The sequence below is a fragment of the Rhinolophus sinicus genome, linkage group LG07, assembly GCF_036562045.2.
Source record: "Rhinolophus sinicus isolate RSC01 linkage group LG07, ASM3656204v1, whole genome shotgun sequence".
NCBI lineage: Eukaryota > Metazoa > Chordata > Mammalia > Chiroptera > Rhinolophidae > Rhinolophus > Rhinolophus sinicus.
The window spans coordinates 4,088,475-4,113,107 of NC_133757.1; the positions used below are offsets into that span (position 1 = coordinate 4,088,475).

At 46.3% G+C, this 24,633-nt stretch overlaps 1 protein-coding gene across 2 annotated transcripts in view; it reads right to left on the reverse strand.

Annotated features, from left to right (window-relative positions):
- Positions 1-24,633, reverse strand: part of DOCK1 (dedicator of cytokinesis 1) — a 444,845-nt gene that overhangs the window by 142,511 nt on the left and 277,701 nt on the right. For both annotated transcript variants that reach the window (XM_019728239.2, XM_019728238.2), the window contains exon 29: positions 23,154-23,248. In XM_019728239.2, the coding sequence (XP_019583798.2) occupies positions 23,154-23,248 (95 nt within the window). The remainder of the gene's footprint in view (positions 1-23,153; positions 23,249-24,633) is intronic.

Below are 24,633 nucleotides of genomic sequence, written 5' to 3' on the forward strand. Positions count from 1 at the left end.
AACCTAGAATTGAATATCAAATTTGTGGATGAAGGACGTGACACTGGAGAAGTGGTAGAGAAAAGACGCAGAGGTTGGATAAGTTAAAATTCTGAATGTATATTAACAAAGCAAATTTTTAAAAATCATAACCAAATGAGATGGCAAACAACATGGGAAAATATTTGTAGAAATATTAAATGGGTTAATATGAGCACTATATAAAAATGCTAATACCTAAAATTTGTCCAAAAAACTTTAAAAGCTAATAAATAGGCAAAAGATGTAAACAGTTCACAAAACAGAAACGGTTAGAAAGAAAATGAAAATGATTTCATCTTTCAAATAATTGAAAAAATGCAAATGTAAATAAAATAAAGCAACTTTTTGACTGTTAAATCAATAAAACTTTTTAAGAAATAATACTGAATTCTGGCAAGGGTGCAATAAACCTGGTAAAACCCTTTCGGGAAGCAATTTGACAATATGTATCAAGCCCCAGTAATCGCATTTCTGGGATGAATCCTAGGAAATAATCCAAAACAGGGAAGCCATGTGTGTGAAGATACTCACTGCAATGTTATCTATAAGAGATACAACTTGAGAGGAACCAAAAGGTACAAAAAACAAGAGAATGCACTGGCAAATCACTGGAGAGATTCTTTTGCAGCCAATAGGAAGGTCGATGACGACAGTTGTGTAGTAACATGGAGACACGTTTTTGATAGACTGGCAAGTAAAAAATGGTGTACCCAGATGATATGTATACTAGGAGTACAAGAAAGTAAAATATACATATAAAAAGATCAACCCAATGGAGAAAAGGTGCGCTAGTACAGGATAACACATATACACTTTTTTCCATTCCTTTCAGGCCAGGTATAGGATGGCGTTTTATTCCTTCCATAATGAATGAAGATAAAGTAATGAAAGGAAACACCAGTCAATTCTCTTCTGTCCTGTGAGGATGGATCAGGCTGCAAGCCTTCTGATGGCTTCTGGAACCTCCACAGTGAGAAATCGGGTCAAGACCGCACAACTGGGCTCAGCCTGAGCTCAGGGCTTTCCTCCGATCTCAATGGCTCTGGAGCATCCACACCTCTCCCTGCCTGGCCTGCTACTCCCAATGATTACTGCCTGTGGCTGACAAGTCCAAGCCAGTTCCATCCAGGGAAGAAAACATGGCGCACGCAACACAGCCGAACAAAACCCCAGTGATAAGTATGCTTCACAAACATAACTTCCAACGGCGTTCAAAGCCAGCTTCTGGAGCTAAGCAAAGGGCACCACGCCCAACACAGAGCCCGGCCATGCTCACATGTCCCACAAGTGCCCTGCTCTTCCAGCACGTGTTAAACTCACAGGACACATGGTCCCGATGTGGAGGACACCCCACATTTATCTGTTCTTACGCAGCAAGAGGAAAGAGGATGGAAAAGTAGTTGGTAAACCCATGAGCTACCTGGGTCCCCTCTGCCAGGTTCCCAAAATCACTGTACAGAAATTGCCTTTTCTTCGTTTCTTCTTAGAAAAGAAAAAAAAAAGGCCTGCCACTAAGAAATGACAACTGGATGTAAGCAGAACAGAGCTTGCTCTCAGGACTCTGGGGATGTTGGAACAAGCAGATGAAAAGTGAGTATGGAGCTGATAGAATGTGTGTTGCCACTGAGGAAGGAAAGAAACAAATGGCCAGGAGAAGAGCAGAAAAAGTGACTGGAAAAGTGTGGTGTGCAATGGAAGGGTAAAGGTATACAGTGGCTTTCCTCGAGTATCGCCTTGGGGGCTCACATTGGCTTTGCAAATTTCATTGTTGCAACAGAGTCTGACAGCGACTCATTCGTGGGCAGGTTGCCATCTGGGGGCGAAAGCCTCAAGGTTTCTGAGCACAAGTCTGCTGGAAGCTGATGCTTGGACACTTGTATAGTCCAGTAAGGGGAACCGGCTGCCAGAAGTCCCAGCCGGGGTCTCTGAGGGTCACAGGGGACCACCAGCTACATTGAGGAGCCACTGAACTCTGTGCAAGTCACATTTGTCTGTGCCTTTGGACTCTCTTCCGGAAAAAGGAAAAATACAGCACATGGAAAAGGCCCTGAGGTCATCTGTGCAAAACACAAAGTCCCTTTAGATCCAGAAACTTTGAACTTTCCAGAAGATTCTTTGACCCTGTGTGCCTAGAATCCTGAAGAACAGGACATCACTGGAAGATGAAATGACAGCTGTACTTTCAGCCATGTGTGCTTTTGCTGATCGAGGAATAAGAACCTCAGTTAATAAAGATGCGTCTTGGGGTTATGACTGTACCTGCAAACATTCCCACAGAGCCCTGCAAAAGGATGGCGGTTCAAAGCCATCTTCCCATGAGACCTTAGAATCACGTAGGTTTGGAAAAGAATCTCTACACCTAAAATGGGTAAATTTTATTGAATGTAAACTGTACCTCAACCATGGTGATTAAATTAAAAGGTCGACTGAAGAGGGACAAGCTCAAACTCCTCTGAAACCGAGATGCCGATGTGAGCAACAGCTCTTTCCCCCTTGGAAGATGGATGACTCCTTCCCCCTTACATTTCTCGAAGAGCCTCTGCTCTCCTGAATCAACAAGAGCCCTGCTTCGATTGCTTCTCATGGTGTCCTTTTCAACTAGGCAGCCCCTCCTGGCATGAGGAGAGCAACATGGTGCCAGCTGGGGTGTCTTCTGCTGGCCTTCCACTACTGCAGGCTCCTTGGGTCCCTGCTCAGCAAAGCCAGGGAGGCAGCCGTCAGGAGACAAGGAGGACCCCAGTCTGAGGTCACACACACATCTGCAGCACCCACTACCCGTTACCATGGATAGCACTGGTCTCCGGCAAACAAGGAAAGACAATCCTTAATCCCTTCTGGAATGATATCCTTTTATTCCTCCAGGAGGGTCTAGAGCTGTCCTATTAGAAATCCTCCCTACAAAGGTGGTCTTTGTGAACAGCCCAGGTGCTGACCCGCACTAAACAGTGTATCATTTTTCCAACGAGCACAAAACTACTTGACACCATTACAATTTGCGATGTCATGACTCAATGAGCTAATCCTTCTTTCTTGCTAACTTTCTCCCAATTATGACTTTGGCACTGAGTTTTCGGGACGCTGCAGATTTATGAATTTGCTCCTTGAAGGATATTGAACAAATCCACTTTTCAATTTAAAAATAAAACTGTATCAGTGTGACAAAGCCCTGGGGCCTCCACTCCAGTGCCATTAGAAGCACAGAGACACCACCTCCAGCCAAACCAAACAAGACAGCAGAGCAGTTATTGAAAACACACTCACTAAATGGAAATACATTAAGTAAGGTTTTACTGTAAATTCCAACAGAGTGACGTGCTAAACGAAATGGGTGTCGGTGATTCACTAAATTAAGGAATAAAATATGGACGATGGGCTGAATGGATCTTCACGTCCTCTGAACTATTTTACAACTGGAAAAGCTGGAAATATTCTTGATTTCCCCCCAGCTTGGCATAAAAACATGAAAGGGAGGAAGAAAGGACAAGAAGACATCTTCAATTCAAAAGCAACACAGGTTACTGAGAGCAGCAGTCAGCCTCTCAGCGGACGCTGGAAATGTATTCTGCGTGAGTCCCTCACGCAGTGCACGGCTTCAGCCTCTGCAGCTAGGGACCTGTGTGCGTCCTACCATCTCTGACGCCCAAGTGTGCGAAAGAGGCTCAGTGCTGCAAGAACAGAGAACGAACTGCCACCTTGGTCCCCAGCATTGCCAAAGCTGAGAGAACCCCCTTCATTCTGGCTTTCAATTTTCCGAGGGTCTGAACGCTGTCTGAACGAAGGTGATGAGAACGGGTGAGGACGATGCTGTGTGAAATGTGTGGTAAGTTTAAAAAACAATCCTTTAAAAACAAAAAGAACGCAGATGTTCACTATCAGGACATTTTACTCAAAGAACAAATATTTCTCCCTTTTTAAAAAATGTAACTTAATATATGAAATAAAAATTTAAAAGCACAAAACTTTTCCCAAAACAAAAACAAAAACATGAGTGGGTTCTCAAAGTATGACGTTTGGGTCTGATTTGAACATCACTTTTCTACAATTCTATTATACAGAGATATTATGGAAAAGCCACTGCTGTGATGAATGAGAAATGATGCATAAATAAATATTTCTTTTGCATGCGGTCATTCTTTATAAACTGCCGTGCTCTCTCCAGCTTTGCAAAGTCCAAAGTATGAGAAAGTCTCATCATACACTGCAGTCAGGGGAAAGCGCGCCTCCCCGCCGCCCTCTGAGCTGTGTTTCCAAAGCACAAAGGTAGGCCAAGCTCTGCAGTGAACACTAGCACATTTCTTTACAGGAATTCCAGCCATATTTCTATCCCTGGTCAAAGATTCTTTCCTGATCAAACTCGGGCCTCCCTGAATTGTCTTCTCAACTTGGCCCTGACTTTGGGTTTCCATCTTCCTCTCTGCACTGGCCAGCTTTAGCGGGAATCCTGCTAAGTCAGTTTAGATAGAATGCCCCCCCTCCTTAATATCTGATGGGGTTCCTTCCCCTCCAGCATCCCCCAGATGATGTCTCATCACCCTGGCCTCCCTTCAGCAAGAGTCCTGTTAGGTCAGTTCAGCCAGAAACTGACCTTACCTCTGATGTTTGCTCAGCAATTTTCCATTTGCTGACCTTGACCCTGGCTCCTTGGCTATAAATCCCCACTTACCACCCACTGCATTCAGAGTTGAGCTCCAGCTCTCTGCCATTTGCAGCGGTCGCTCAGCCTATCACGGTGTCCCTAAATATAGTCTGTCTTTTATCTGTAACAAGCATCACGGATCATTTTTCTTTAACATCCCAAACATTTACTTAGCTGGCAGAAGGTTAAGATTGGTGCAGGAAGTTCTGCATCAAAACAATGGGCGAGAAAGCTTTGGCCAAGCAATTACATTACTGGATAATCTCACGCCTTCATCCTCACTCACCCCCAAAAGGGCAAAGGAAGTACAGTGGAGGTGAAAAATAAGCAGAGATTAAAAAATTAGAACACAAGCTTTGGAGTTAGACAAACCTGGGTTTGAATTTGGTACTTTCTGACTTTTTAACCATATGACTTTCCGTGAACTGCTAAATCAGTATCAACTTCAGCCCCCTCACCTGCAAAATAAGGATCTGATGACTTGCCTTCTGTGGCTACTGAGGATTAAATAAAATGATGCAAGTAAAGTATGCGGCCTGGAATAAAGGCAGAATAACTACTCAATGCTTTTATTATGATTTTCTTTATCCTTGATAATAATTCCTCTGAAATACACTTAGAACTCTATTGGAGGCTTTTGAGCTATTTCAAAGCATCATGAATGCTATTTGATTGTGAGAAAGCCTTGTGCAAAGATTTACACCCCTTTGTAGGAGACACGGCATTGAAAATTGATTAAATATGAAGTAGGAACAACAGATTCGTCAATTTGTCAAATATTTCTTGGGAACCCAGGTGTTCAGGGCATTGGGCGTATCCTCTGGGGGCAAAGGAGCCCCATTAGGTGGCATCATACTGGGGTTTCTGCTGGTTCAGACCTCAAGAGTCTGTCAGGTACTTATCTCTGCCCCCCTCGTCTTATAAGCAGTGGATCTAAACACCTGTCTGAGCTCCGGTTTGTCATCGTTGGAAGGAAACTTTGTATTTCGCAAACAATACTAAGAGCATCTCAGTAGTGTGCTAACGACATCAGTGATTACATTTTAACAAGGAAGAGCACATCTTTCTGAAGGAAAGTTTCCCTCCTCTCCTCTCGTCACCTCCCCTGCCAGTCTCAGCGCCTGAGTGGTGCTTTACCATGTGATCAGTTGTCACGTGAGCAGGTGCCATGTGATCTCATCTGTTACCATATGACCACATGGTGCTTCACCACATGATCAGGCTCAACACTCAGGACTGAGAAGAATATAAACTTTTAAAGTTAAATCGACTTTCTTTTATAACCTCCTGAACTTCACTTTCTGTAACTCCCTCACCCTCATGTAATTCTCCCTGGACAGATTAGAGGTATTCAGGGGGAAATGAATTTCTTTGAGAGGTAAGCAAAGAGGTAATTAGTAACAGGAAGGACCAGTTGCTGCTCAGTTACTAGTATTGTACTTAATGCTAATTTAAATATGTTGAAGCCCCTTTGCTTGGGAAGGTCCAACGCAATCCAGTTTAGGTCTCTTCTTATGTACAGGGATTCCAGGGACCTCTGTCCAGAAAGTCTCTTATAGCCAACACTGACCAAAGAGGATCTGGTTTTCACTTGAACTGTTTTCTTTTCTTATCCTGTACAATAACGACCCATACTTCTCCTAGTGATGCTGTCATGTAACCTGTACAGCTAAGAACACAGCACATACACGTATATTGTAGGGACACACAGTGTGTGTGTTCCCTACAGGTTTATACCCATTAAACCTATTAGAATAGCTGTACAACATACTTAAGCATTACATAAAATGATAAAATATGACTGTGAAAAGCGACTTGACTTTCATGTGAAAATGAATTCAAAAGCTTTGAAAACTGCTGTAAACTCACTTTGAAAACTGTTGTAAACTCACTTTAAAAACTGCTGTCAAATCAGAGGGGTGTGAGACACCTGGGATTCACAGACCTGAGAGTTCAAATTGTTACACAGGTTGTCTTCAGGTCTTCAGTCTTAAAGGGATGAAAACTGGCTTATTGGAGGTGTTTTATGTCAGAACGATAATGTGAAATGCTAACCGGGAGACCCATCTGAAATAAACAAAGAAGGCAAAGCAATGTGACAAATGTGCCTTGCGAATGTTCATTTATATCTTATAAGTCAAAGTGTGCGAGGTATATATCTATATATATGTATTATATATTTTTAATGATCCACCACCTTACCAATAATGTTCATGATTGTTCAGAAGCATTGGATGAGATGTTTCTGTATTACAGAAAATAGGAAAAGCTTTACAGTCAAAAGGCCATTCGAATTTTAGGTGCTCCAAAGATACTTCAAGATTAACATTCTTTACTAAAAGGGGAGCTGATATTCTGAGCGAGCCGCCTCTAGACTCCCAGCTGAGTGAGACTCATGGCTGCTCAGGCAGCACGACTCTCTCCACCTGGATCAGACAGACAAGACACTTGTATGTGAACAGGACCAGTCAGGTGCATCTGGGCCATTAGCTTCCCAGGACACCTTGACCGGCTGCTTGCTGACACCGGGGACACTCATCTCACGTCTCTGAGGAACTAGGAAAGGGACATTGGCAGCAGGAAGTGGTCCATGACGCTCGCCATGTAAGTTCTAAGGCCTCTCCATGCATTCTGTAACAGAGGAGTCGGGAAGCAGTGGCCTCATGGAGACCACGTAGTAACGGCGATGACACAGGAAGAATTTGGTTCTCAGAATTTTTGCTGCATCCAAGATTTCCTGGACCTGACAAAGAAGCTCTGCGTAGAGCTCTCTATTTTATACTTCTAAACAAAACAGAAAAAGGACTACAAGTCACCTGCCTCGCGTAAATCACCGCTGGGACCTGAAATATCCCTCACACTAGAGTGTTTCCTGGGTCCTAGCTCTGTTGTCATTAAGGACATGGGGGGGCAAGGGGAAGAGAAGAGGTATAGGGTGCAAGAAAAGGAACAGGACCATAATCTTCTGGAAATTGCTAAACTGAAGCGGCAGAAGAGAAACATCTGGGCAGATGGTATGGAAGTCGCCCAAGCATCATGGACTTCACAGCCAAGAGAAGGGAAAGCAGTGAGCGGGCCAGGTGCTGAATGCAGCCCCATCCCCAAAAAGGAATGCCGTAGGCTGAGAGCCCTGGCACAAGGAAGCCCGTGAGGGCAGGGCAGCAGGCTGGAGGTGGGCCCTGGACACAGGTCCTCTCCAGTGGGCTCTGGTGCCTACTCACATGGCCCGCACCCCCTCACATCATCCCCACAGGCCACTCAGCCATGATGAAAGCGTCTGCGAGGAAGCTGCAAGAGGGCTATTTTGAGAGACTAGAGGGTTTTGATGGCTAATAGGGTTTGCTGAAGCTTAAAAGACAAGATCCATCTAGGAACGTTCACAGAAGGATGATTTCACATGAGTTATTTGAAGCAAGGTATCGTTTTAGACTCATCTGATTGTGAGGCGTCTCCCGGGCTTTACATGAGAGGCAGGCTTAAGCTATAGAGACCGCAGACTGTGCCCCATGAGAGTATAAGCAGAGGAAGGGCTGTAGGAAAGACTCACATGGGCATCATATACATAGAGGTGTATCATGATCTTTGACCATTCCCCAAACACCTTCGCTAATGACCTTGCTTCACACTTGGGTACATGTGTCTCCCTCAGGAAACAACACTGTCTCATTACTATGGATTAAACCCCCCAGTTTATTCAGATTTCACAAGTTTTCTCCTAATGTCCTCAGGGATCTCATCGAGGACATCACATCCTGTGGTGTCATGTCGAATTAGGCCCCTCTTGGCTCTATCAGTTCCTGCGACTTTTCTTGATTCTCGGGGACTTTGATAGTTTTGAGGTGCCCCACTCAGGTGGTGTGTAGAACGTCCTCCATTTTGGATTTGTGCGATGTTTTCCTCATGGTTAGACTTAGGTTTATTAATGCCCTTGTCAGTTTGTTTCTTGTCCATCTTTCTCCAGTGCCTCGTCCCCCAAATACCCGTGGGGCTCACTGCACCATCTTGAGCGTCCCCAAACATCTTAACACAATGAAAAGTTTAAATAATTCAATTGATGAATGTTCCCTTTCTAGGAGTAGCAGCATTGAAAAAATAACAGTGAAAAAGAGGCATATCCCTGAAATGCCCAGCTACAGGGCAGTGTGACGTCTCCATCTCCATCACAGAGATGCCATGTGACCTTGGGGGCGAAGCTCTGCCTTTGATTCCCAAACCTCACTCCAGCCTCAGTCATGCCCTAGCTCTGGGAGGACATCATCCCGACTTGTCTCTCACAGAACAAATCAGAAATCCCACCAAATACAAACAGTTCCCCTTAAGTCCAAACTCAAGAATTCTGACTTGTCTCAAGACAACCACTCAAAATCTGCCTCTAACGTGGTCATTTGGGGTCACGGCCAGGTGATCCCTCACAGTCGGCCCCACATGTAGGTGACGAAAGACTGACGTGAAGCTTCCAGATCCTTCTTCTTCTTCCTCATGCCCAGAGCTCTGGAAAGCTCACAGCCCTGAGGCCTCACTGGGGCGACCCCGGGCGGGTTGGTAGTGGACGTCAGCGCCTTGGCGTGGCAGCTGTGCTCCTCTGTGAAGAAGCACTCTGCGGCTCCCAGGGACCGGGTCACTCTTCCTCCCTGAAAGTGACTCCCCCAGCTGTGTAAATTAACAAGCTCCAGCCACGGTGAGCATTTTTTTCCCAAAGCTATACAGACAGTGTGAAAGACAGAGGGTGCCGCCCAATGGCGACCCCAGGCCTGCAGCACTGGTTCTCCCTTGGGGTCATGGTCCACATGGGTTTGATTCCCTCGAATGACCATTGCTGTGGTACCAGAGAACTCAGCTTCAATGCTACCAACACTGCCAGACAAAGAGAGGTTGAAGCAGGCAGAAGATGTGGGCTGCATTCACCCCGGGAAGACCCCAAAGGGAATGAACCACAGGGAGTGCAGGGAACAGTGGTCTCGAACCTCAGAGCTGGCCGCAAAGTAGTGGCTGGACCTCATTCCTATCCCCCTTTCCACCAGGACCAGAGGCAGGGCCAAAGGGAAGGCTGAAACCCTCTGAGGTCAGGGGAACTGGATGTGACAGCTCTTAAAATGCAGAGTCGTTCCAGCCAAATCAGGATGGGGGGGGGGGGAGGAGGGTCGGGGCTCTCGGGGGAGGAACATAGTGAATCACAAAACGTTGCCACTTGCGGTCCACAGCATGATGTCTCTCTATCCAGTCACCCCCCGTGGCATTGCAGAGCACTTGAGGCAGCCCACGCGAGTGCTGCCCGTCCTGCGAGGCCAGCTCAACCCACCAGGGAGAGAAAGTGGCCCGGAGCCACCTTAGTGCCTGCTCTCCAGGCTCCCGAAGCTCCGCCCTGCAACCGTGCGTTCAGTAGGAATCACCCAGTCATGACCACGGGCTGGGAGAACACTCCCTCCAGCATCTGTGGACGGTCCCTCTTTGCCAGGCACTTGGCACACACCATCGTGACCCTTCCAGTCTGATAATCCACAGGTGGCCCAGGAAGGGCAACCACCCCCCAAGGCCCCTGGCTCACAGGGGTGTTTGAACCATAGTCTGTCCGACTCTAAAGCAGACGTGCTTCTCCATCTACAAAAGACGTACATGACACAACCTTAGCGACCTTGGAAATGTCGCCACGGAATCAGCATTTACATTTTTCACCCAGATGATCATAATGGGTAACACATAAAGAAGGCCTGTGCCGTGTCGTGTCTTGAAATTGGACATTGAGGAATGTTCTATTATGTAAAACGAAACAACCAACTCTGGCCTGGCCTCTACAAAGAGCAAGAAGAAATTTCCTTAAAAATTAGTGTCGGGTAAAAGTGGGCGGCCCCTGGATCGTAGTTCCGTTCTGATCAGATACCAAGAATGACGTCATTCACACGGTCCCTCATTTGTCTGGGCTTAGCGCGCATTGGGGAAAACATGAGGCACCTGCCTTATGCCGGGTTCCCTGTGGGGTTCCCTCCAGCCTCTTCTTTCCCCAACAGTGCCGATGTCACTACACGTTTACTCTCAGGTGTCGTGCTGTACATACGATTTCTCTAAACTGAAAAGCTACCGAAGTCCATCTTCCAGGCAGAACACCAATGATAAGCGGGACACGCCCCTTGGCTGCCATTTTTCTCAGTATTAGAAAGTCAGTTCACAGTGCACTGCGTGCTGGGGCACGTACAGTCCACGAGAGGACAGCTATTTGATACAACGCTACTCAGAAACGCCAGGCCCCGTAAATGGCATGCACTCACCTCCAAGCATGCCTCATAAAAGAAAAATGCTCCATTCGCTCAAATCCAGCTTAATTTGTAGGTTGAACATTAAAGTGAAGAAATCTATCCAATATTCAGCTTGCTTCTTAGATTGCATTTCCAAGTCCTCTGCAGGTTAACAGCTAATTAAAAACACCTTCCACACAACAGGTGGCAGCATCAGATGGTAATGAGACAGCCATTTACTTTAGAGCAGCAATAATGCTCGGTTCAAAAAAATCCAAACCTGATTCCTGACCCCTTAATGCCCAGGACCTTGGGGAAAGCAGCAGGGAGGCCAGCTCCCGCACGGCAGGGGTGGGGGTCTTCTGGGCAAAGAGCCCAGGCTGCCACCTGTCAACACCTCCATGGCCGCCTAGCCCTCGGAAGGCAGAGGAGACAGCACAGCACAGGTTGCAGGACGAAGGTGTGGAAAGCTCCCGGAAGCAAACCCAGCCCTACGAAACACTCACCCACCTTCTCAACACATGCATCCTGTCCCCTGCATCACACTTGAGAAATTGAATCTGAGAATTTAGGGTTTTTCTAGCTCTTGCAGGAAACCCCACTCCATGTTTCCTCCTGAAAACAATGAATCATGAGAGCCAGAAAGGCTGGCAAGTATTATACAACCACAGAAAAGGAGAGACAGAGAGAGGGGCTCCCAACCTACTCTCTGGAACCTCTGAACCCCAAACAGCCCCATGTTGGGGATGCAAGGGCAACACATCAGGCAAAATGGGAAAAGGATCTTCTCTGAGAAAAGTGCCAAGTGCTTAAAAGCCGCCCCAATTGCCAGACAGCTAAATAGCTCCTTTCCCTCTGGGGACGGTTACCATTTATATCCACAAATATTAGCATTCCACACTATCTCACCCTTCCTGAGCCGCTGCGTGTCGTGACATACAGTCAGTGGACACTCTGACACTGCGTCGAGAGCACAGAGCTTGGTGCACAGTGTCTTCCATACGGCAACTCGGGAAGAGCCTTTCGGTGCGTTTTCTGTTTTGAACCATTAGAATTCACTGAACTGCAAAGACCAAGCTGTCAGAGTTCATTTTCTTCCTAAATCAACCAAACTGTAGAATAACACAAAATATTTCACTTTACAACATAATTTGTATCTTCAGATTACTTGCAGCTCTGGCATCTGACAGGTACAGTATTAAGTAAAAAGCCTCCTCTGAAATCTTACTGGAAAGGTTAAGCGTGGCCACAGAAGGCTCCCGGGGACAGCAGCCTCCCTGCCGCTCGGACCCACACGCAGACGCAGCTCCGAGGTCCAAACGCAGGGCTCTCGCAGACATTTCGGTGCTGACTATAGAACAACGTTCAGTTCAGGAAATCCACTAGCTAAGAGGTCTTCCAGAGAATAAGAGATATTATTTGTTCGTCATATATCTACATCTGGAATTATTTCTTTGTGGATCCAAATATAACAAGCGTGACTCCTTTATTCCCGGAAAGAACTGCTATAAAACTATGTCATGAATTTTATCAGTTGACTTGTAATAAAGACCACCGCCCACTGATATGCAGTCTTTAAGTCAGGCAGTTACTCAGCCGATTTGTTGTGCACCTACTATGTGCCAGGTCACTAGCCACTGAGCAGCCTGGGAGATGATGAGTGATTTCCCCGTGAGGCACCCAACAGCCACACAGAAATCTACAGAATTCCACGAAAACACAGCAAGTGACACATAGTGTCTTAGATGAGGAAAAATGGATAGAAGATGTCACGATCCTGTTAACCTTCCGATGCTAAGGAGAAATTACATTAATTATTATCATTTCTTTATAGAGCTGCAAATGTACTACATATGTGAATTCTTAAAAATTTAATTATCCCACTGTCAGGCTTTCCTGAAGATGGAGACAAACTATTATTCAACTTTATTTCTCATTTTGTCTTTAGAAAACAGCAGAGACTTGATGAATACTGGTGTAATTCAACGTTTAGTCTTCACGAGGGCATTTCAAAAACTGCATTTCATGGAGCTTCCACAGAGAAAGAATGTTACCCCCTCCTATTGGGACGGTCACCACACTTGTGATGACCAATTCACTAGCAGGAAGTCCACACAGTTTTCTTAAATAAAAGTACCAGTCTTTTATTTTGCCCCCCAACTTTTAATTTTTCAATTACAGTTGACATACAATATACTAATTTCTGGTGTACAGCATACTGACTGGACATTTATATAACTTATGAAGTGATTCCCCTCGATAAGTCTAGTACCCATCTACAAGAGTTTTCAAAGATTGTTTTAAAGACACTTTTTCAAATAAAAAATTCTAATGTTGACCCATAAAAACTACTATTAAGAGAGAAAACAAACAAACAAACGTCACTGAGTTGGACAAGACACCTGCAACACACATACCCGAAACAAGGTTTAAGGATGAATGGACAAAGGAGACGGGGCATTTATGTACAACAGACAAGTTCTCAGCCACGAGAAAGAAGGACATCCCGCCGTATGCGACCACATGGACGGAGATTGAGGGCATTATGCCAAGCAACGGAAGTCAGAGAAAGACAAATGCTGTGTGATCTCACATATACGCAGAATCTGAAAACAAAAACACAAACTCCTGCATGAGAGACACTTCTGAAATCTTCTGTAATGCCTGACATGCAGGGACTAGTACTGGGTTTCCCCGGAAATAAGACCCAGCCAGACCATCAGCTCTAATGCATCTTTTGGAGCAAAAATCAATATAAGACACAGTCTTATATTATAGAAATCCCGGCATTATATTAAATTATATTATACCCAGTATTATATGATATTTTTATATTACGTTATACTATACCCAGTCTTATATTAAAATAAGACTGGGTCTTATATTAGTTTTTGCTCCAAAAGACGCATTAAAGCTGATGGTCCGGCTGGGTCTCATTTTCGGGGAAACACAGTAGGAGAAAACCTAAATTCACACCAGTTTCACTCTAATGCCCACCTTGCTCCCACCACCATGAGACCCTGGCCATGTCCATGGGGCCATCTGCGTGAAGCGTGAGCCCCTGGCAGGGCGTGCCTGGGGAAAACTGGCTGCAACCCCCAGGCACCAGCGTGACACCCGAGAGCTCTGCCGTGGCCTCTTCAGGCCGTGGCTGCTACTACTTATTTTGAGGGGTGCTGGGGCCATGCAACAGGGAAGGGTGGCTGTGAAATGCAGAAATAAGAGAAGAGGGTCGTTGAAATGAATCACATATATTTCTATTAATTACTTAACATCACTGAGACTCACTGTTTTTATCCATAAAGTGGGGATATTGTTGACATTTTGAGCCAAATACGTCTTTGGGATGGGGGCTGTGCTATACACGGAAGGATGATGTTTTTATTTCGCAGCACCTCTGGATTCTACCCACCAGATGACAGTAGCCCTAGTTGTGACAACAAAATTGCCAAATGTCCTCTAGGGGGCAAAATCGGCCCTAGTTGAAAACCACGGAAAAGGTACCTAAGACACTGCTGGCAACCCAAAAACTCTGTCCCCCTTCCTCCCGTTCTAGACTTAAATGGAAGCTTAACACCACACGGTCTTACCCTGCACAGGCTATCCTCTAAGTCCCAGGAGCGCCAGAGGTAAACATTTAGGATGGAAGGGTCTGGAGAATAATACGACCTTAATAAAATGTATTTCCTCCATTTTGTTTTGCATGGAAGACACGTTTCGTGCATCAGACAGCAAGAGCCCGTGGCTCCGTTCCTCCTGAAGTACCGCCTCCAGCACCGAGTGCCGGCAGGATAGCTCCTCGGCGCCGGCCGGAGCAGCCGGAAAGTTGCACGCTGTCTCTGAGGACTCTTACAAACAGTTCGCCCTTTTCCAAACGTCCCTGTAAAGCAAGCTTCCAGGAAGAGAGCTGGCTGAGAGCTCTTCATCACTGCCTGCCTTTGAGAGCCCTCAGATTTTTCATCTCTGCATTAACTAAAGAGGCGATCTGAATACAACCCAGCTGCATGAAATGCCGAGGCTTGCGCAAGCAACTGCTGATAAAGAAACAGGTAAAAATCTGGGATTGTTTGTTTTAGTTTCAGGCCACGCTGAATTATTAAGCAACGACCAGAAGCACGCATGCCACGGAAGTACTGCACGGGGAGTATTCCAATCGTTTACAGAAATGCCACGAAGGAGAAGCAGAACTCCCACTGGGACCCTGAGCACCATTCTAGATCCAAATCGGTCTGCTTTGAAATCCCGGTGCTTCCAGATGGCCCACCCTGCCCCAGAGGGACATGTCCTGCAGGAGACAGGCCAGAATTGTGCTGGTGCAGCGTGGGTCGACCCAACCCAGGGGACAGGCCATGCCTCGGTGCCCGCAAACTGGGGTCCGAGGCGCAAAGGTGCTCGGTCAGGTGGGTCTCCTGGGGAAGGACTGGGCCTCAAAGAGCGGTATTATTAACTGCGTGAGCTAGGAGCATGGGCGCACGCTGACCTCCAGGGAAATTTTCATTCCAGAATGTTTTCATCAGACTGACTTTGAACTCTTGTTTCTTCACTGAAAAACAACATTTATTTCTTCTTCCTTTTGGTCCTTGGCTAGTTGTGCTGTGACCGTGTCTACGCCAACAGCTGCTGTATCCTGCTTCAAAGGAAGAAGAGTTCCGAGGTGTGCTTAAAATCCTCAAGCCATTGGCTAAGCAAACCCCGACAGGAAGCCATCAAATTAAAAAAAAAAAAGTAAAGTAAAAGTAACAGCCTCCACTAAAACCCTAGGCTTCAAAGAAAGGAAAAAAGATGTTGAAAAGAAAATCTCTGGAGCCACAAATGCTTTATGCCCAGGCTTTCAACTTGCACCAAGATTTCAGCTGCGTGCCCTTTCACGGGAGACGTGTCTCCTCAGAAGGAGGCCAGGCTGGGAAGAAATGGCACAGCCCTCCTAGACCCGACCATTGTCAGGCTGCGGCTGGTGCCCTGGCCCTTGAGCCAGTTCCCTAGCAAGTAGAGACCCCCCCTACCTCCCTCTCTTCCATCCTAAAGCAAATGGTACATTTTCAGATGCAAGCCTGAGGTGCCGTGCTGGCAAGGACTGACCTTCTTCCATAGCAATGAAACCAAACGGTGCTGTGCCTGCAAACAACCGGCCCTGCAAACTTGCTTTCTGAGCATTACCATGATTTATCTCTAAAAGACCTGCCACTTCAAAGATAGAGAGTCCCTTTCTAAAGCTTTAGGCCCTTTTCTGTCCTGACTATGTGTCAAACAAATATTGGCAGAAACATCCGTGAGGTTACCATCCTGAGCTCTGGTAACTCTAATGGATACTACTTATGAATGGGAAATGCACTATATTGAAAAGAAATCACTAAGTTAAAAAAAATATGCATGTAAAGATTTTATAGGGGTTCAGATGGGCACGTGTCTGATTAGGAAGACCACTTCATGGACGGTGTAAATGCCTGACCACTGCGCTGTACAGCTGAAGCTGAATAATACTGAATGTCAACTATAATTAAATATATATATGTATAGTCACGGGATGTGGGGTACAGCACAGGGAATAGAGTCAATGGAATTGTAACAGCTACATACAGTGTCAGAGGGGTAGTAGATTGTGGGAGGGGGGTTATGCTTTGTGAGGGGGGGTAAATGTCTAACTATTACATTGTTTTGTGCAGCTGAAATAAAAAAATATATGCATGGAAAAGTCACCAGATGAGAGGAGCCACGTGAGATTCTGAGTGTGTAAATATGTATTATGCACATGTGGTCGGTGGGAATGTACTGCACTACATCCATGGACAGAGGAAACACTTCCTGGGCAAGATGTCTGAATCACAGGTGAGAGAAGGGGGAACAGAAGAGAAAGGAGACGAGGCTGGAGTCTAAGGGAGACCAGGAATGCAGGCTGTACGGTCATCGAGGCCTGTGGTGGGCTGTCTCCACATGGCCGTGAGCGAAACCAAGAGTAACACCTAGACTCATGCAATAAACAGCAATGTGATCGCACATGATCTGAGTTGGGATGACATTTCAGAGCTTGAAAGGAAAAGTGGAAGATTAACATGATTCCAGTTAAAGTAGAACCAGACAATAGGTTTTGATTGGTGGTCTCCAATATTTAATGGTCAACAACTAGACGACAATCAACTGAACGGGTCAATAAAATCCACTCCATTCCATGAGCGAGTCTTTCAGACAGTTTCAGCTGTGATGAACCATGTCGTTATATTGGCCATATCGTCATGGCCAAGACGCTGACTCATAACATGTTAGGCATTTCAGCGCTGAAAGAGTAATCTCCTCCATTTCCTGTGGGCAGAATTTTGAGTTCTCAACTGATTCTTTAATGATGATAGTCTCTTGCTCAATGTGTCCTGTAGAAGGGTCTATATCATAAACCATCAGTCTCCCTGGACAAATTGCAAGGATCTCTTTTTTATTTAGTGAAAATTTAGCACCCTATGATATTTTCCTTTTTGCTGTTTTCCAGGCAGCTTCAAGACTTTTGGTTTCTAGAAAGCTTCATGCATCCTCTGTGGTTTTACATGTTCTATTTTATATTCACAGTCTGTGAATCCTTGCTTGTAAAACATACCAAGTCCTGTATGAAAGTGTATAGAATATAAACCACAAATTCCACATATGATCTTCTTCAGGCCCTAGCTTAACATTTAAGAAAGAAGAAGTAGGCGACACAAAATCTACACTAAGACACAAGGATACTTGAAAACGAGTGATAACCATGGTTGCAAAGCATCATAGCTCCGAGGAAGTAAAAGTATTGGTTTCATTTGTTTTTCATCCTGAGAGAGGCGGACACAAGCAGTAAGGCCTGGTGATCATTGAATCAGGGTAGTTACACATTTTAAAATTCTGTTGCAAGTCTGAAGAGTTGACAAATTCAGGAAAGGTTTTGTTCAGCATTACGCACTCAAAATGAATTAGAAACTCTAATTCTAAAAATCTGAAAATTATACTCAATACCGGCCCTCTTTTCACCCACTGCACACTATAGAAATGCCTTCCTCATGTCAAATTAAAGCAGTGAACAACAAACGCTGAAATAAATTCCTTCGTCAAGCTGAAAAAGGAATTCAGTCAAACCCTCAGACCCATTCCTACCAGGTCACTCCTATTCCTTAAAATTCTAGGTGGGGATGATTAGTGTACAAACACCCTCCTGGGATGAGTTCAAGCCTTAAGATTAGAAGAAAGACATACACATTTCAAGACCTGGGCATGTTCCTGCTAACCACCAAAGAGAACCGTATGATAGCCAGGCCACACACACCGCGAAGCACAAATCGGACGCGTTTCGCCAACAGGAGCTACGGATGGACGCAGCCCGTATATGCTGACAGTGAAAGTCTATGCTTCCAACACACCCTGAGATCTCATGTGGAAGCTTAGCACCTGCCTCCCTTGGGGAGCTTAGGAAGCACTTCTGGATGCTAACACACAAGCACACTTCTATATCTGAGCTGTGCTTATCGGAAATGTCATCCTGCCATCTGGCACCATCACATCCTACAGCCGAGGATAATGTCAGGCCATCGCCACCCGGTTACTATCTTGAATGGAGCAGCCAAGTGACTAGTGCCCTTTGGGATATTTATTAAACCCTATAACTTTGATTCTTGATTTACAGGTTGTTGTACCAAAACTAATGGGCGTTCTCTTTAATTACATTCAGAAGTCCCATGAACTGAGGAACGGTGCACTTGCAGAGACAAATCAGAATAAGTACGCACATATTTAAGAGACCACAGAGGCCGGTTTTGTCAATTTCTAAGCTGTGGGTGGTAAAACTGCCTGTCCAGCTGTGCCATGAAAACTTAAATACAGACTCCAGAGGCTTCTGGGAATCACCACTCATCCCAAGGAGGCAAGCAAATCTCTGATACATGCTGGGAGCGGGGGCGGGGAGGCTGCAACTTATAAGATATCAAGCGATCAAGTGACAGGCAGAAAAAGGCAAATAGATAATGGCATAGAAACAACGCAATATGATATCTACGTGATTTCCAATGGAAATTATTTGATGACAATATTAATAAGATTTCGTCCTCCAGAAGTTCACAGCAGGTCTCCACACAGCTCAGTCACGAGCGGCACCCTCTCTAATAACTTACACTTCAACTGGCGAAGAAAGCTAAGCAGAAATGTTTTGACTCTACACTTAAAATTCACTCAGGGAAGTAGTAAGTATTGTGGGAAAGTGCTTTAAGGACACAGGGATAAACAGAATGTCAACTATAATTAGAAAAAGACAGTCATGGGGATATCAAGTCCACCACTGGGAACAGAGTCAATACTATTGCAGTCACTGTGTACAGTGTCAGGTGGGCACTGGGCTTATTGGGGTGATCACTTCATGAGGAATGGAAATGTCTAATCATAATGTCGCTTTGTAGATCTGAGACGAACGTAATGCTGTATGGCAATCATCATTGAAAAAGAAAGTTTTAAAACCTCAAAACAAAAACAAAAAGCAAACACCAGCCACCTCTGGGGGCTGCGGAGGGTGTCCTGGCCACGATTACACGTCACATCCCCAGGGCAGGGCTGGGCACAGGGAAAGCAGGCCAGATGGAGTGCAGGCTTAGCTCCCGGATGTGCATGTGTAACGCATCTCGGAGAGTGAGGGCATGATGTGAAAAGAGAAAGCCCTCGTTCTGAATCTGGCACTTATGCAAGGGTGTTCAAGAAAACAGAAGGGTCAAACACTAGACGTCCTGAGCTAGTTTTAAGTTTGAACTAGTTGGGTACACTGAGGCAATAACCTTCACGCACCCAGCATCCAGTTTCCAAATACCAGTATTGTTATCCAGCAGAAGGGGAGCACTGGGGGCGTGGGAGGCGGAAGCCCAGGCTCTGTCAGTGCCCACGTGCTCCCTCGTGCTGTCCTCTCTTGCTGGTCATGCTGGCCTGTGGACCTGTCCCAGCAGAATGCGTCTGCTGGGACAGCAACGCTGTTGGAGCTTCTCAGAGTGCCTTTACTTGGCACCAACACACCCCGACACACATGCGCACACACACCCCACATATGTACACATGCACGTACACACCACTCATCCTTAGGAAGCTCCAAAGGAAGAAACTCTACCAGCTGGAAGATCTAGCCTCAGTCTGCAAGACTTCTTGATTAGACAGTTCCACACGATGGTTCACGTATGACATGAAATAAACCATAGGGATTTTACGTTCAGACGGACACCCTTCTCACGACGTCCTGTGGGGCGTGGTCTGTGTGTACACTGAACAAGAGAACGGGGTGGACGTCCCGCTCCAGACTCTCACCCCATTGTCACCTACACAGCTCATCCCAGGAGTTTTGCTAAGAAGACACCATGGCTTCTCCCTTGTAAAGTGTTTTTTACCTCCTTATGGCTCAGATGCAAAGGCTAGGGTCCGAGATGCCACCGCACACCCATGTCTCTGTCACATGGCTGTGCCCTGCAGAGGTGCCCTGGTGAGTAGGGATGCAGGCGCAAGGCTGGCTCTGTGTACAGGGAACGTACATTTCAGTGAGCAGGGGACAGCCACCTCCTACCCAGAAACAAGACCATCCTGCGAGAAGGAAACCCTGGGTCTCTGGGGACGGAAACCCTGACCACAGTGTGCTGTGCTTTGAGTGACAACCCATGTGGCTTTCACCCACATGCAGTCGTGGGGCGATGCTCTGACACTTCGGGGTTGGCAGGAGGCCGACGATGAAGCAGGAGGAAGAGGGAACAATACATCCATAACGCTAACACCGAAACAGACTCTCAATCATCATAAAAACAGCATAAAAATAAATTGAGTGTGGCTGTACCACCATCCTTGACAGGGTGACAGTTTACCTGGGTCCCCTGGGAGTGGGGGTACCAAGTCATACACCTCCAGGAGCAGACTGCATCCAACCTTTGCAGGAGCGATGCCTGTCCCCGCGCCCAGGGGTGTGGAAGGCACAGCCTGGATGCCAGGACTTGGCCACACTGCAGGGGACATGCAGAGAAGGTCCAGTCCACATGTGGGGTCACAAAGCCCGGCTGCACCATGGGCCTGTCCTGCTGGCCTCACGTGGCAGAGTGCCCTTTAGTTCTGGTCAGCAATGTAACGAGACCTGTGGTTTCTTTACTGACCTACAAATTGATCCTCAAAGTCTAGTTAAAATGCAGAAGCCACGAGTTACTTCACTGGTAGAGAGCAGCGACCGCTCTGTCATTTTCGGCTACAGCACATGGCCGAGCAAGGAGAATGGACAGATCTCGGACAGTGTACTTTGTTTGTCATGTATTTGTTTGTTTTGCTATGTGAAGCATAGGCCATTAAATACACGAACATTGCAGCTCTTCAGAGGCATTTTAAATTGCTCTGAATAACTCACGAAAGTTAACCCAACAGAGAAGAAGGAAGAGGACACAGGCGCTTTATTTGAAGGCTCTCACTTTCTAGATGAGGACTGTGATGCAAGAGCCCAGAGAATAATTGGAAGTCACCCAGCAGGTGACACGCAGACGCTGAGGCCAGGACCCGGCACTGGTCCCCACGCCATGGCTGTATCTATAGCTGTGAGTTGCATCTCCCGAACCTCTCCACTCTGAATTCTCAACTGTTGTCGACGTGTGGAAGGAGGTGAGGTTTCAGCCACAGCGACATATGATTTAAGACAGGCAACATTCACTGAGGCTTATCCGTGAGGCCTGCTCAGAGCGCGGCAGCTCACGGCACACATGGCCGAGTTTAGCCCTGCCATCCTAGGGAGCAGCATTACCCAGGGAAGGCAAAGGAGAAGCCCTCGCTGTTATGGATGTGTCCACACGGTGGACAAAAGCGTTAAAAAGAGGCAAACGCATGAGGGGAAAATGCAAATTAAAGCCACAATGGGACATAGTATACATCTATTATAATGGCCAAAAACAAACAAAAACAAAAACAGTGACAACAGCAAATGCTGGTGAGGATGTGGAGAGACTGGATCTCTTACAGGGTCAGTGAAATTGTACAAGGGCACAGCCGTGGTTTGGCAGTTTCTCATAAAACTAATGGGCAATTACCACACACCTCAGAGCTTGCATCCCAGGGCATTTGTGCCAGAAAAACAGAGACACATTCACACAGAAAGCTGTCCATGAATGTTCACGGCAGCTGTATTTGTAACAGCCCCAAACTGGAAACAGCCCAGATGTCTCTCAAGAAGAAAACGGTTAAAACCTCGGTGGTTCAGCCACAGCCTGGAACACCATTTGGCAGTGAACGGGGACAAGCCGAAATGAATCTCCAGGGAATTAAGCGGAGTGAAAAAAGGCCGACATCCCAAAAGGTTACACAGTGCACGCGATAACATTTTCCAAATGACAAAATTTTCGAAACGCAGAGGAAATGAGTGGTTGCCAGGGATTAGAGACGGTGGAGGTGGAGAGGAGGGGAACATGTGCTATAAATGGGTCACAAGAGAGACCCCTGTGGACTGGCAATGTTGTGATTTGACTGTCACTTGGATTCAAGAACACACGCCACACGCAAGCACGAGTCAAACTGGGAAGATCTGAGTAATACCCATGATTTATGACATCAGTGCCGTTTCCCTAGTTAAGGTTTTGTGCTACAGCTCTGCAAAATGTGATTATTGAGGGACCCTGGGTAAAATGTACATAACCTCTTGCTGTGTTATTTCTTACAACCCCTGCCTGGGAATCTACAATTATCTCCACAAAAATTCTAATAAGAAAGAAGGGGGAAAAAGAGGTAAACAGAAATTTCTTCTCAAAATCGCATGTGACAGAGAACCTGATGGCCACCATGGGTGCTTACAGAAATTAAAAAACCCAGGAGCTGGAAAATTAACCAACAGCTCTCACAGGGAGATGATCAAGGTGCAAGTTTAATATTTAATAAGTAAGAAGAACACGCTCATTTTTTTTTTTAAGCTGAAATGTGAAATGCAAACACCTTTCAAAACCCAGCATAGAGCTGAGAATTACTTGGGCTAATAAACACAGATGGTTAAAATTAGATGGTGAACTGACGGCAAACAGTACCTCTCTGCCCTTGACGGAGGCTAAGGGTGGCTCAAGTTCAGGTTTGTTTTTCTCCAGGGGGCAGAGCCCTGTGTTGGCATAAGGAAATCACCGAATCTCCAGGTCCCTTTCTGCAGGCGACTATTTGCAGCACAGAAGGAGGAGCACGTTTATTATGGTGAAGAGCCCCATGGTAGCCAGGCGACACCATAGTCCCCCCGGACATGAATTAGGCACCTCCCGCCAGGTGAGAGCTTCTGTCCCTGTACTCACTTATTCTGCATCATGTTCATTATCACCCAGTCGAAAGGGTAGACGTTCTTCCCAATGAGGTTCTTAAACATGATGAATGTTTCCATCAGGAAATCCTGAAATAAAAACCAAAACATTGAAACGGCCCACCCAGAGCAAGGCGGAACCCACCCCCTCTCCCTGGGTGACTGGGTAACGAGTGACCTCCTTTCTCTTAGCTGACAGAAGACACTCTGAAAAGTCGTGGGGCTGTATTTCCCACGAGCTGCGCATCACTGCTTCTGTCTTCCCGTCTGCCCGAACTCCGCCTCTCGGGGATGTCTTTTCCAAGCGCACATTCGGAAACAGCCCCTGGGCACGTCTTTCTAACAGTCACGAAGAGTTAAGTCCCCAAGGATAACAAACACGCATTCATTCTCTTGCGGCTTATAGAAAAATGTATCTTTACAAACATAACATGCAGGTTATTATTAATATTTCTTATATTTACTCGAAATCTATTTCTCATTATGAACAGAGCCCACCCAGCTGAATATGGGATTTTATTATCCTTTCCTTTTTCTTGTGTAGTTTAACAAGCAGAAGGCTCAGAGAGGAACCCTTGACCATCTGCACATACTCAGCTCACCATAAACCATTTGAGTATGTGGTTGCCTTGCCCAGCTCTCTGGACGGCAGCTACATCCCGTAAGCTGCTCGGCGATAGCGAGCCTCTGACCCCCACGCTCCCCCCCACCCTTCCACACCTATGAGACTGTGCCTGGCATCAGGAAGGGGAAACCATTTCCGAGGGGCTCCACCCTCTGCCTGTTGGAAGTAGGAGAATTGACAGCTTGGCAGTTGTACTGAGCTAGGCTGGACAAAACAAGCGGGTATCCTGGAAAGCACACACCCTGGTCGTCTGCACTCCCTCAAGATCTGGGGTGTCGGGAAGAAGGCAACTGAAAACTCCCTTAGAAACGTGAGGCCGCTGTCCGAGTGGACGTTTCTCATCTCTGGGATCTACTGAATCACAATTAGGTGCAGTGGCTGTTAAGACTGAGGTGTGGAACAGCATTTAAGCAGCCAGGAAAGCACTTCCCAGCACAAAGTTCTAAACAAGTACGTCTTGCAAAGAGGCACACTTTCAACTTGACAGCAACAATAAGCTGAGGTTCAAAGATGAGCTACTTTCTCTGTGACCTTAATAGCAAGGCCAGGCCCCCTACCGTGAATGAAAACTCCGGGAGCAACTGTGATCCTGTGATCACTCTTTCTATAACAAAGACCACCAGTCCAGGAGACCTTAGAGACCCGGGCAAACTCAGGAGCCACAAGCCAGCCCCGTGACCCCCAAACTCTGCTCACACAAGCACTGGCCAGCAGGTCTTAGAGCGGGGGAGTTCTGATGCACCCCCCGCCCCCTCCCCCGCAGCACACAGAATGGCTTCTCTCCCTCGTTTACATATTGAAATTCCTATTTCACTACTCGAGTTTCCCCACTTTGTCAAGAGTTTCACAT